The 12,114-nt window shown below is 37.8% G+C and overlaps 1 protein-coding gene across 2 annotated transcripts in view; it reads right to left on the bottom strand.

Moving 5' to 3' along the window:
* The window catches only part of BLM (BLM RecQ like helicase), a 112,329-nt gene that overhangs the window by 56,797 nt on the left and 43,418 nt on the right, over window positions 1-12,114 (bottom strand). For both annotated transcript variants that reach the window (XR_011648483.1, XM_023584952.3), the window contains exons 3-6: window positions 5,918-6,019; window positions 4,145-4,839; window positions 2,880-3,036; window positions 171-298 (exon numbers count right to left, since the gene is read on the bottom strand). Coding sequence is in view for 1 of the 2 variants with exons in the window: in XM_023584952.3 (XP_023440720.2) it covers window positions 171-298; window positions 2,880-3,036; window positions 4,145-4,839; window positions 5,918-6,015 (1,078 nt within the window). In the remaining variant the exon portion in view is untranslated. The remainder of the gene's footprint in view (window positions 1-170; window positions 299-2,879; window positions 3,037-4,144; window positions 4,840-5,917; window positions 6,020-12,114) is intronic.

The following is a 12,114-nucleotide window of genomic DNA, read 5'->3' on the forward strand; positions in this document are numbered from 1 at the left end:
CGCAGCCCACCCAGGAGTGGTGCCACACACATGGAGAGTTGACGCAGCAAGATGACACAACAACAAGAGGCACAGACTCCCGGTCCTACCAAGAATGCAAGCGGACACAGAGCAGATAACGGCGGGGGGGGATAAATAAATAAATTAATTAAATTAAATACTTTTTGTACCGTCACAGTCTGTGCTGGTTTCTTGATTAGGGTGCTGTGTAGCCATTTTCTCAGGTTTTGATGAGAGGTCCTCTGATGTGCTAAAAACATCCTTTTTCATGCCAGAGGTGTCAGGGTCCTTTAACATACTACCATAAATGTAAAGCCAATTATAACACAGGTTAGACCAAATAAATAAATAATCCACATACGCCCTAATATTTTTTCAGAACTGGTCAGACAATTAACAACAGAAAAGGAGACATGTTTTTATATCTCCTCTATTCTAAAACCTTTTTAGCCAGCTCTCAAAGTCCTCCATCTTCTGGCCCCACGAGACTTATATCCAATCATGCCGTTTCAATAACATCAGGCTCCGATGACAATGCACCACTTGCATTTTTCATATATATAAGCCCTTTATATACTTTAGGGATTCTGCCCCTGCTCCTCTCTCAATGTGAAAACCACCACTGCAGTCTTTTCTTACCTAAATCACACCTGTTCTTCTAGGCTCTCCACTGGTGGTTATTACAGCTCTCTCTTCTGGGACTCCAAAGACATTATCCGGACTTCTCTCATTATGACAGTATGTATATGCACATGTGTGTGTGTGTCTGTATATGTAACATTACCCTGTATATATTATACACAAACATAGTTATATATGTAAGTATGATCGACCTGACTGGATATAATTAAAGTGGCATACTATGAAAGAGTGATAAAAAAGACATTTGCTTGATATACAGGAGTCACCTGTACTTGCCACAAGCAGAACTCTGGACTGCAATAGTCTAACTAAATCAAAGCAGTGATGAATAACTTATTTATCTATCTTTTTAAAAATGGTAGCATAGTATAATAAAACAAACTTTACATTTTTAGCAATGTTTTTCAGATTGTTGGTTTGACTCAGGCTCACTGAAGCTGAGGGTTAGTGAAAGGGCTTAACTGGAGCTGAAGTTGAAAAGGTAACGTGGGGCCAGAAGATGGAGCACTATGAGGGCAGCTTAAGAGGCTGAGGGCTGCTTATGAGGTTTTGGGATAGAAGAGATGCACAAAATATTTTCAAAAAAATGAAATAAAATAGAACCAAAAGTTTAAAGATACATTCTACATAAAGTAATATCATTTATAAAAATATTTTCAGTTTTGTCTTATACAGACATATATACTGGGTTGCAATGGAAAAAAAAATTAGAGAATCTACCTTGGAAATACACTGCTGAAGATCTAAGTTAATTATGGTCTGACAACTCAAATTATGTTGCCATTAAAAGGAATAAAGCCTGTCTCACCCTGTGGCACACCCACACCCATGTCTTGGGTATGTACTATCTTTTTTCTTGTTTCTTAATAAACTCATTTACTGGCCTAAAAAAAAAAAAGTGGAGCAGGTATAGCTCAGTGGTTGAGCACCTGTGTTGTATGCATGAAGTACTGAATTCAATCCCGAGTACCTCCTAAAAAAAAAAGGTATAAAAATAAAGACTATATAGCAATATGGAAGATGTTTAAAAAATAATATTAGGAAACAAAAAGCAGAATATATATAGTCACATGTTGATTACAATGAAAAAAATCCCATACACAATGGAGAGAAAGATCAAAATTGAACATGGACAAAGAAAATGGTTTGCTGGAACTGTGGGGCTCTGAGTCAGTATTTTTTTTCTCTCATTTAGAGCTCTGTTAATGTGGTTAAAATGTTACTTGTGCAATATACTTTTTATTTTATTTCAAAAATTTTTTAAAGAAAAAAGACAGGGTTCCGCAAGGACTTGTGTCACCCAGGAAGAAGCACTGCACCAGTTCCTAGTCCATTTGCCATTAACTGTATAATCCCGGGCAATTCGCTGCTCCTAGCTGCCCCTCAGCCTGCTTCCCCTGGTAAATGTGAATGCTAATCTAGAATCTAGACCTACTTCAGATCTAACCATCTAAATTCTGTCTGAATTTCTTTTGGAAAGGAGAGGAAGAAAGGGGGTCTCTTGCAGGCTTTAATTTTCCCTAGCTCTTCTAATATCCCAATATAAGTTACAACACAAAGCAAGAGAAACTAGGCTATGCCCACAAACACCTCCCTGTTTTCTTCCCCTTTCCTTCCTTCCCTAATAAGGTGATAAACTACACAGAATTGTTTCTCATCAAAATACTGGTTAATAGCATAGCATATACAATCACCACTCAACTGGACTGCGATTTAGATTGGGGAGGGAGTGGATGTGACGGTTACAATCAGTAGTTTGAATTATTGGCAGGCTATGTGAAACATTCATTTTCCCCATAATAGTACCATTAACCACAATAATGTCACCAATTTACTATAATTCAGTGAATGACAAATATAATGGACAATCTATCATGTCCTTTAAAAAAAAGACATATTACTAACTAATTCACTTTCCAAATAATGGGTTAGTCTGGTATCATTTCGGGTCCAAGAGTTTGGAAATAGTTTTAGGAATATATTGCTTATGTCAAAGTCAACTAAATAAAGTTGTTTGGGGGTCCCATGTAATTAATCATAATGGGATTTTACATCTTTCAAATGCTAACAAATAAAATGTAGAAAATAGGGATTATCTGTTGCTTTCATTTGAATGTAAAATAAACAGTGCAGAGCACAAAATATACGTAATAGAAATGGTAGTATATAACTAAATTAAGCTATTTAAGCTTTCCCAGAAACAAACAATAAGGTTTATTAATAATTGGCTATTTTACCTAAAGCATTTTAAAGAGGAAGAAGATGCAGAAGTAAATCCTTCTGGAGAAGGTGGAACACAATCTATATTGAAATCATCCTCAAGCTCAATACATGGAGATTTCTCAACCGAGTGTAACTCAGTTTCTTCCAAACTCTGCTTCTTTTCATTGTCATCTGAAGTAAAAGATTTGATGAATAAAGGTTATTTTAATAATTAATGAGAGAAACAAGAGTGTCAACCCCTTGGAACGAGTGTTTCAGGCCAGTCATAAACAGTAATGCCATTTTCATGTATTAATGCTGGCTTATTTCTGCATAGGTGATTACTGAAGTCAACTAGATTAAGTTCAGTGGATTCTAGATTAAGGCTGAAGATGTGCTTTTGATTTTTATGATTGTCTTCAGTTAAATTATGAAACCTATACTCAGTATCAGCCCTTTCATTTCTTCTATTTTTCACTCATATTTACATAAGGGTAAAGTTCAACAAATACATCTGATAATTGCAGAAACTGGGTTATTTGTACAGATACAGTCTATCTTCTTTCCTACAAAGGGCTTCCTAGCTATTTAAGTCTTCCAGATTCAGTGACTCTCTCTTGGACTATGCTAGAAAATTGTTGCTTTCTGGTTTACCTTTTATCCAAATTTTCCCTTCAGAAATGGCAACACAATCATTAGACTATAGTTTAGTTTACTATCAATCCTTTTCAGTGCTTTCTGACCTTGGTGGGGTTCAGTTTTAGTCTCGTATTTATGAAATATTTCATAAGGTGGATTACTTCTATATAAGGCTAATATCAGCTATTAGGTTTTAGATATCTAATACATATATAATATATAACAAAATATATAAGAGTTATTCAGAAAATAGTTTAAATACTATTTTACCAACATGATTAGATCATATTGTGTGTCAATATTAGAGGACAGAAAACCATATAGGAACTACAAAAGAAGGGCTTAGTTTCACTTCCCAAATCTACCAGTAACCAGTCATTAGGCCTTTAACAGGCCACTTGATTTTATATGGGCCTTGTTTTCTTCATGTGTAAAACTACAGAGCTCTCCTTGGTACTAATATAAAAACCACTGCACAACAAAACCTTCCATTCCCAAAATATGCCCAGCCCCAATGATGAGGTCAAAAGAAAGGTCAACAGCACCTCTACAGAGATAAGATCGGGGAGGACAAAAGCTGCATCATATTCACTATCGTTTCCAATGCCTCGCTTTCAATGAACATAAAAACAACATGTTAAAATGAAGATAAAATATTTACCACTTCCATCTTCCAAGTGAATTTTTAACGAGTGACTTTCCTGAGCATCTTCATTAATAAGCCCTTCGGGAATAGGGTCATCATCGATGCAAATCACACCACTACTTAGCCACTCGGAATCATCTTGCTGTTCCTTAGTCAAATCTACTTGCTTGTTCTCAGAGGAGGAAGAAGCCAAATCAGCTTTCACTGTATTTGTTTTAGGTAGCTGTATTTTTAAAAAGTTTCTCTTGGCCTTTTTTGACTTCTGAGCGGTGCTTATTCTTACGAAGTGAGATTTGGGTGGCGTAACAAATGCTTTTGAATTCAAAATATCAAAGTCATCCATATCATCCCAATCATTGATGGCAGCGAAAGAATCTGTTGACGAACTCAATTCTAATTTCTTGAAAATAACATCACGGGGTTCCTTTATAACAGGTGTGTTTTGGGTAGTACATAAAACTTCTGGTGAAAACTGCAACAAATCTGGTGAGGACAATTTTGAACCAGTTCTCTTGGTCTGCCATCCTGCGGGAGCATTTTTAAAGCCACTGATCTCTGCCTGCAGATTCGTGGCCTGGGTTAAAGGTTCACCAAAGGAAAAGGCCTCAGCAACATTAACGTCTTTGTCACATAATACAGGTGTTTTTGCTACTGACACACTTGTTACAGATACCTCATTATCAGATGTTTTCTTTTTAAAAGTGAAACCCCTGAAAAATAATTGAAAAAGTGAGTTAGACTGATTCATTTCAACAAACCCGCCAACTCTACAAAACAAATTATTTTTTCACTAACTCATATAATTTACCTTAATAGAAACACAAACAAGCAAAGAATCCATATCCCTCTGTGATTTTAAAACATATAGTGTTTAATTTTGTTTTTTAATTTAAACCCTGCTTCAGTGGGAAGCAGGAGCTCAACCACTGAACTACATCCGCTCCCCGATAATGCAATTTAAATAATAGTTTAGATGTTCTGATCCTTTCTTTTCAGAGGCTAATTATTCAAATTTTTAGAGTAGCCAAGTCATTTCCAATCCTGAATTTTTCAGGAGGTAGCCCTTAATTAATATCACCTCCAGTGGAAGAAGGCAGCAGAAGTGAAAGAAGGAAGAGACTCAACTGTGGCTAGTTGTCACTACTCCAATTAAAGTTTTTGTTTTTTAAAAGGAGGTTCTGGGGAATGAACTTGGGACCTCATGCATGCAAAGCAGGCACTCAAACATTGAGCTACACCGACTATGCTGATTAAGGTTTTATGGTGAAAAAGAGTTAAAAACAGCTAGTGAAGCTAAGATCTGAAGGACAAGTAAAAGGGGCAAAAGGCCTGGATTTAGGTGGGTGTAGTGACATGAAGGTTGACGGTGGCTTTAAAGTCAACTTCCCAGAACAGTGCCTGGAACCTGATATGCACACACTAACAATATAAATTATTAGTAGATAGCATCAGAAAGATGGCATATACCTCAGGAGGGAGGGAAGAACTGAAAAGTATATACAATTATATTAAAAATATTTAAAACACATATTTGCCTGAATTTTTAGGAAGATTAATTATTCATATATTCAACAAATATTTATTGAGCATCAGTTATGTGCCACGTACTGTGCAAACATGCTGAGCAATTTATTACCTGGTGCTGCTAAAACACCCTACCATTAATTTGCAAGTGGGAAATGGAAAATGAGCTTCATTCTTCATCTGTACAATGAAAGGGTTGAACTAGGTATCTCGTATGTATGACAGTATGTTAGTGCTTGTGCAAGAGCAAACTAAAATACTCACGAGGATTTTGGCTTTGAAAGACTTAATTTATTATTCAGCTTTCTGGCTGAGTGACGCTCCAGTTGCTCCTGTAGATTGTTTTGTGGAATAGCAGCCATGGCCCTAAAAAGTGAGGGCGGGGGAGAAAGTGGCGTCATGTTGTACTCTTTATTGATCACAACATTTATTGAGGGGAGGAGGGAGAACTTGTTTCAAACAAGTATTGTTTTACTGGCTCCAGAGTAATGAGAGACTTTTTTTTGTGTGTAAAAAGGGTTTAGACATTTACCACTGGTGACATTTGAAATCTGTAATCTTTAACTAACTGAAGGCTCACTTGAATAACAAAATGACCAGTTTCCCCTCAATGCTAAAATAAGCACAAAAGACATTCGGGAAAGGATCACTTTGAAATGGATTATTAGAAAAGGGCTAGAGAAAAATGGGACCTGATCTGGGTTTAAAAGATATATGAAAGCTGCACAGAGAGTGAGGTGGGAACATATTAAAAACCCAAAGAACAAATGAATTGATTAAAAGTTCTCTGCTCAGGGGAAAAATCAGGTAAAGAAGGAACAGTACCACCAGTGACATGATTACAGCTTACAGATAAATGAAATGAATGACAGCAACATTAAAAGGGATGGGAAGGAGGAATGAGGATGCCTTGTTATAAGGTACCTGCACTATTTATAAAGCAGTACAGTGCTATTTAAAAGTGGACTTAGATCAGTTGTAAATACATACTGTGAATTACCAGGCAACAACTAAAAAATTTTAACAGACATAATTGTTACTCTAAGAGAGGAGAAAAAACAGAGTCACATAAAATGCTCAATTAAAAACACAGGAGGGGCCCAGTGGTTAGCGCGTCCGTCTACCACACGGGAGGTCCGCGGTTCAAACCCCGGGCCTCCTTGACCTGTGTGGAGCTGGCCATGCGCAGTGCTGATGGGCGCAAGGAGTGCCGGGCCGTGCAGTGCTATCCCCCATGTAGGGGAGCCCCACGTGCAAGTAGTACGCCCTGTAAGGAGAGTCGCCCAGCGTGAAAGAAAGTGCAGCCTGCCCAGGAATGCACACACGGAGAGCTGACACAGCAAGATGACACAACAAAAAGAAACACAGATTCCCATGCCGCTGACAACAACAGAAGCGGACAAAGAAGACGTAGCAAATAGACACAGAGAACAGACAACCAGGGTGGGGGGGGAGAAGGAAGGGAAATAAATAAATAAATCTTAAAGAAAAAAAAAAATTGGAGACTTCAACACTCCTGTCAGTAACTGACAGATCAGGCAGGCAGGCAATCACTGAGGATATATACTTGAACTGAATGCACCATCCATCAACTGTATCTTATTGACATTTAAAGTCTTCATTCAACAACAGCAGAATACATTCTCCTCAATCTAACATGGAATATTGACCAGCAGAGACCACATCTTGGGCCATAAAATACATCTTAACAAATTTAAAAGAACAAAAATCAATAAGGTATGCTCTCGAACCACAACTGAATGAAACTGGAAATCAAAACATACAAGGAGACAGGAATGTTTGGCCCAATCACAGGAAAAAAAGAATTGGATAGCAAATATTCTGGAGGAAGAAAAGTCTCTGCAATTACTAATCAAAGATTTTAGAACACTTCTCATAAATAGAACCAAAAAACTAAAGGAAAATATGGAAAAGAACTAAAGGAGTTAAGGAGAACTATACTTGAACAAAATAAAACTTTCAATTATGAGAGAGAAATTATAAAAAAGAATGAAATGGAAATTCTGGAATTTGAAAGTACAGTAAAAGTGAAAAACAGATTGGAGGAAGCAGATCTGTGAACTTGAAGACAAAATAATTGAAATTTTCCAGGTTGAGGAGCAGAAAGAAAAAAGAACGGAAAAAAAAAGAAAAAAGAACCTGAATCTGAGGGCCCTGTGGGGCACCATCAGGCATACCACCAATACATGCATCATAGGAGTGCAAGAAGGAGAAGACAGCAGGAGAGGGCCAGAAAAGATATTTGAAGAAATCATGGCAGAAAACCTTCCAGATTTGATGAAAGATACGAATACATGAATCCAAGATGCTCAAGGAAGGCCAAACAGGAGGAAACCAAACAGATTTATACCAAGATACATTATGATCAAACTGTCCAAGGACAAAGACAGGATCTTAAAAACAGTAAGAGAGAAGCTATGTGTCACACATAAGGGATCCTTAGTAAGATTAACATCCAGGGAAGCGGACTTGGCCCAGTGGTTAAGGCGTCCGTCTACCACATGGGAGGTCCGCGGTTCAATCCCCGGGCCTCCTTGACCCGTGTGGAGCTGGCCCATGCGCAGTGCTGATGCGCGCAAGGAGTGCGCCCTGTAAGGAGAGCCGCCCAGCACGAAAGAAAGTGCAGCCTGCCCAGAAATGGCACCGCACATATGGAGAGCTGACACAGCAACAGGATGCAACAAAAGAAATACAAATTGCCAGGCCCTGACAACAGAAGTGGACAAAGAAGAACACACAGCAAATAGACAGAGAACAGACAACTGGGGCGGGGGGAGGGGAGAGAAATAAATAAATAAATCTTAAAAAAAAAAAAAAGATTAACACCCAGTTTCTCAATAGAAATCATGCAGGCCAGAAGGCAGTGGGGACATATTTAAAGTGCTGAAAGAAAATGTCTTTGCTGTCCACCTGAGAACACTAAGCCCAGCAAGAAGTGCTTCAAAAACGAGGGAGAAATCAAGATATTTCTGGACAAACAAAAACTGAGGGAGCTTATTACCACTAGACCAACCTTACAGGAAATACTAAAGTGAGTCCTCCATATTGAAAGGAAGGGACTCTAGACATGTCACTGCTGGATGAAGGAATAAAGATTTTCAGTGTATGTAACATGGGTAAATACATTTTTTAATTTTTCATTTGTAATGTCTTATAAGGCTGAAAATTGAAATGCATAAAAAACAAGCATAAGTCATTTTTACTCGGCACAAAATACATAATGATGTAATTTAAAAACAATTTAAAAAGAAGGAATGGACAGTATAGGTACTGTGTACGTGTAGGCTACTGAAATCAAGTTATAATCAACATAATCTAAAGTATAATAGACTTAGTATGCTAAACGTTATCCCCATGGTAACCATAAAGAAAATATCTTTAAAAAATACAAAAGGAAAGGATAAGCAATTTGAAATGGCTCATTACAAAAGTTCACCTAAACAAAAAGGAAGGCAGTAACGGAGGAAAGGTGGGACAGAAAAGGCATATAACAAAAAACAATTAGCAAAAAAGCAGAAGAAAATCTTGCCTCATCAGTGTTTTCCAAAATGTAAATGGAGTAAACTCTCCAATCAAAAGGCAGAGATTGGCAGAATGGATAAAGAATCATGACCCAATTATGTGCTGTTTACAAGTGCTCATCTTAGATCCATAAGTACAAATAAGTAGAAAGGGAAAGGATAGAAAAAAAATTTCAAGCAAATAATCAAGAGAGCAGGGGTGGCTCTCAGACAAAATAGATTTTAAGAAAAAAACTTTTTATAAGATCAAAGAAGGACATTATATGTCAATAAAAGGGTCACTTCAACCAGAAGATTTAACAATTATAAACATACATGCACCTAACAGGAGAGTACCAAAATATATGAAGCAAACATTGCCAGAACTGAGCAGAAAAGAAAAAAAGTCTGAGCAGAAAAGAAAAAAAGTCAGTTTTACAATGTCAGTTGGAGACTTCAATACAGAACTTTCAATACAGAACTTCAATACAGAACAGGATAGAACATCTAAACAGAAGACCAATAAAAAATAGAACACCTGAACAACACTATAAACCACCTAAATCTAACCAGTACATATACAAAACACTTCACCCAATAATAGCTGAATACACACACATTTCAAGTGCACAAGGATCATTCTCTAGGATAAAGCATATGTTAGAGCACAAAAGAAGTCTAAATAAAAGTTTTTTAAAAAGATTTAATTTATTTATTTCTCTCCCTCCCTCATTGTTTGCGCTCACTGTCTGCTCATCTTCCTTTTTTTTTTAGGAGGCACCGGAAACCAAACCCAGGATCTCCCATGTGGTAGGTGGGCACCCAACCGCTTGAGCCACATCCACTTCTCTAAATAAATTTTTAAATATTGAAATAATAAAAAGTAACACCTTTGGAAAGTGGATGTGGCTCAGGTGGCTGGGCTCCTGCCTATCACATGGGAGGTCGCTGGTTCGGATCCTGGTTCCTCATAAAGAAGACAGCAAATGAAGTGACAGGCGGGCACAGTGAGCTGACACAAGAGACACAAGAAAACATAATGAGACACACAACAAAGAAGGGAGAAGAGGTTTCTGGTGCCTCCTAAAGCTGATGCGATGGGCAGGTGTGGCAAACTGGTGCAACAAGATGATGCAACAAGAGATGTGGGGAGGAAAAACAGAATGAGAGAACCAATAAAGCAGGGAGCAGAGGTGGCTCAAACAATTGGGCACCTCCCTCCCACATCAGATGTCCCAGGTTTGGCCTCTGGTGCCTCCCAAAGAAACAAGGAAGATAAACAGACACAGCAAGTGAAAAACAAGGGGGTAGGAATAAATAAATAAATAAAATAAATCTAGGGGGAAAAAAAAGGAAGTGACATTTTTGACCGCAACAGAATGAAGGCAGAAATCAATAACAGAAGGAAAACTGGAAAATTTACAAATACTTGGAAATTAAAAGAATACCTGTAAACAAACAATGGGTTAAAGAAAAAAATTGCAAGGGAAATTAGAAAACAGGGAAAAAAAAAAAAAAAGAAAACAGAAAAATGAAAACAAAGACACACCATACCAAAATACACAGAATTCAGCAAAGGCATTTTCACAGGGAAATCCATAGTTATAAATGCCTATATTAAAAAAGAATGCTTTTGGGAGCAGATGTGGCTCAAGCTGTTGAATGCCTGCCTTCCACATGGAAGGTCCTGTGTTCAGTTCCTAGTACCTCCTAAAGAAATGAGTAGATGCCGCAACCAAGCAGAAGCTTCAACGAGCAGATGACACAACCAGCAGGAAGTGGAAGTAGCTCAAGCGGTTGGACATTTACCTCCCACACAGGAGGCCCCAGGTTCAGTTCCTGGTGCCTCCTAAAGAAGATGAGCAGACAAGCAGACGGATGAGGGAGCCATGGCAGGGGGAGGGACTATAGATTAATTAATTAAAAAAGAATGCCTCTGGGAGCGGATGTGGCTTAAGCAGTTGAGCACCTGCCTCCTACACGGGAGATCCCAGGTTTGGTTCTGGTGCCTCCTGAATAAACAAAAACAACAAGCAAAACAAGTGATAAGACCAACTCAGGGAAGTGGCTGTGGCTCAGTGGTTGAATGCCAGCTTCCCACACATGAGGGCCCAGGTTCAATCCTCTGATGGTGATTGAAGTGAAAAATGCACGACTATGTGATTATACCAAAAGACAATGATTGTACACTTTGGATGAACTGTATGCTTTATTAATATGTATGAATAAAATTGCTTTGTTTAAAAAAAAGAATGCTTTCATATTAATAACCTAACTTTACATCTTGAGGAGCTAGAAAATCAAGAATAAAGTAAACCCAAAGTTAGAAGAAAGAAAATAATTAAGATTAGAGGTGAAATCAATGAATTGAGGACAGAAAAACAAAATAAAACTGAGAGAATAAATAAAACAAAAATTTGATTCTTTGAAAAAAATCAATAAAATCAACAAACCTTTAGTTTAACAAAGAAGTTAATAAAATGAGAAAGGAAAATGGTGTTATCTAATGACCTTAAAGAAACAAAAAGGATTATAAGAGAATATTATCAACAATTGTATGCCAACTAGATAATATAAAAGAAATGGGAACATTCCTATTTATATAAATTACCCAAAAGGACTTATATAGAGGTGGAGTGGACATAACCATCCCAGGGGCCACAGGATGGAGGAATAGAGTATGGACTAGAGTGGACTTACTGATATTCTACTATGGGACTATTGTGATTAGTAATGGAAGAAATTGTAGCACTGATGTGGAGAAAGTGGCCATTGGAGCTGCTGAGGGTGAGGGTAAGGAGAGGGAAGAAGAGATATGATGTGGGGGCATTTTCAGGACTTGGAGTTGTCCTGGGTGGTACTGCAGCGACAGATGCTGGACACTGTATGTTCTGCCATGGCTCACTGGGTGGACTGAGAGAGAGTGTAAACTACAATGTA

Source organism: Dasypus novemcinctus, chromosome 3 (assembly GCF_030445035.2).
Source record: "Dasypus novemcinctus isolate mDasNov1 chromosome 3, mDasNov1.1.hap2, whole genome shotgun sequence".
In the NCBI taxonomy this organism is placed as follows: domain Eukaryota; kingdom Metazoa; phylum Chordata; class Mammalia; order Cingulata; family Dasypodidae; genus Dasypus; species Dasypus novemcinctus.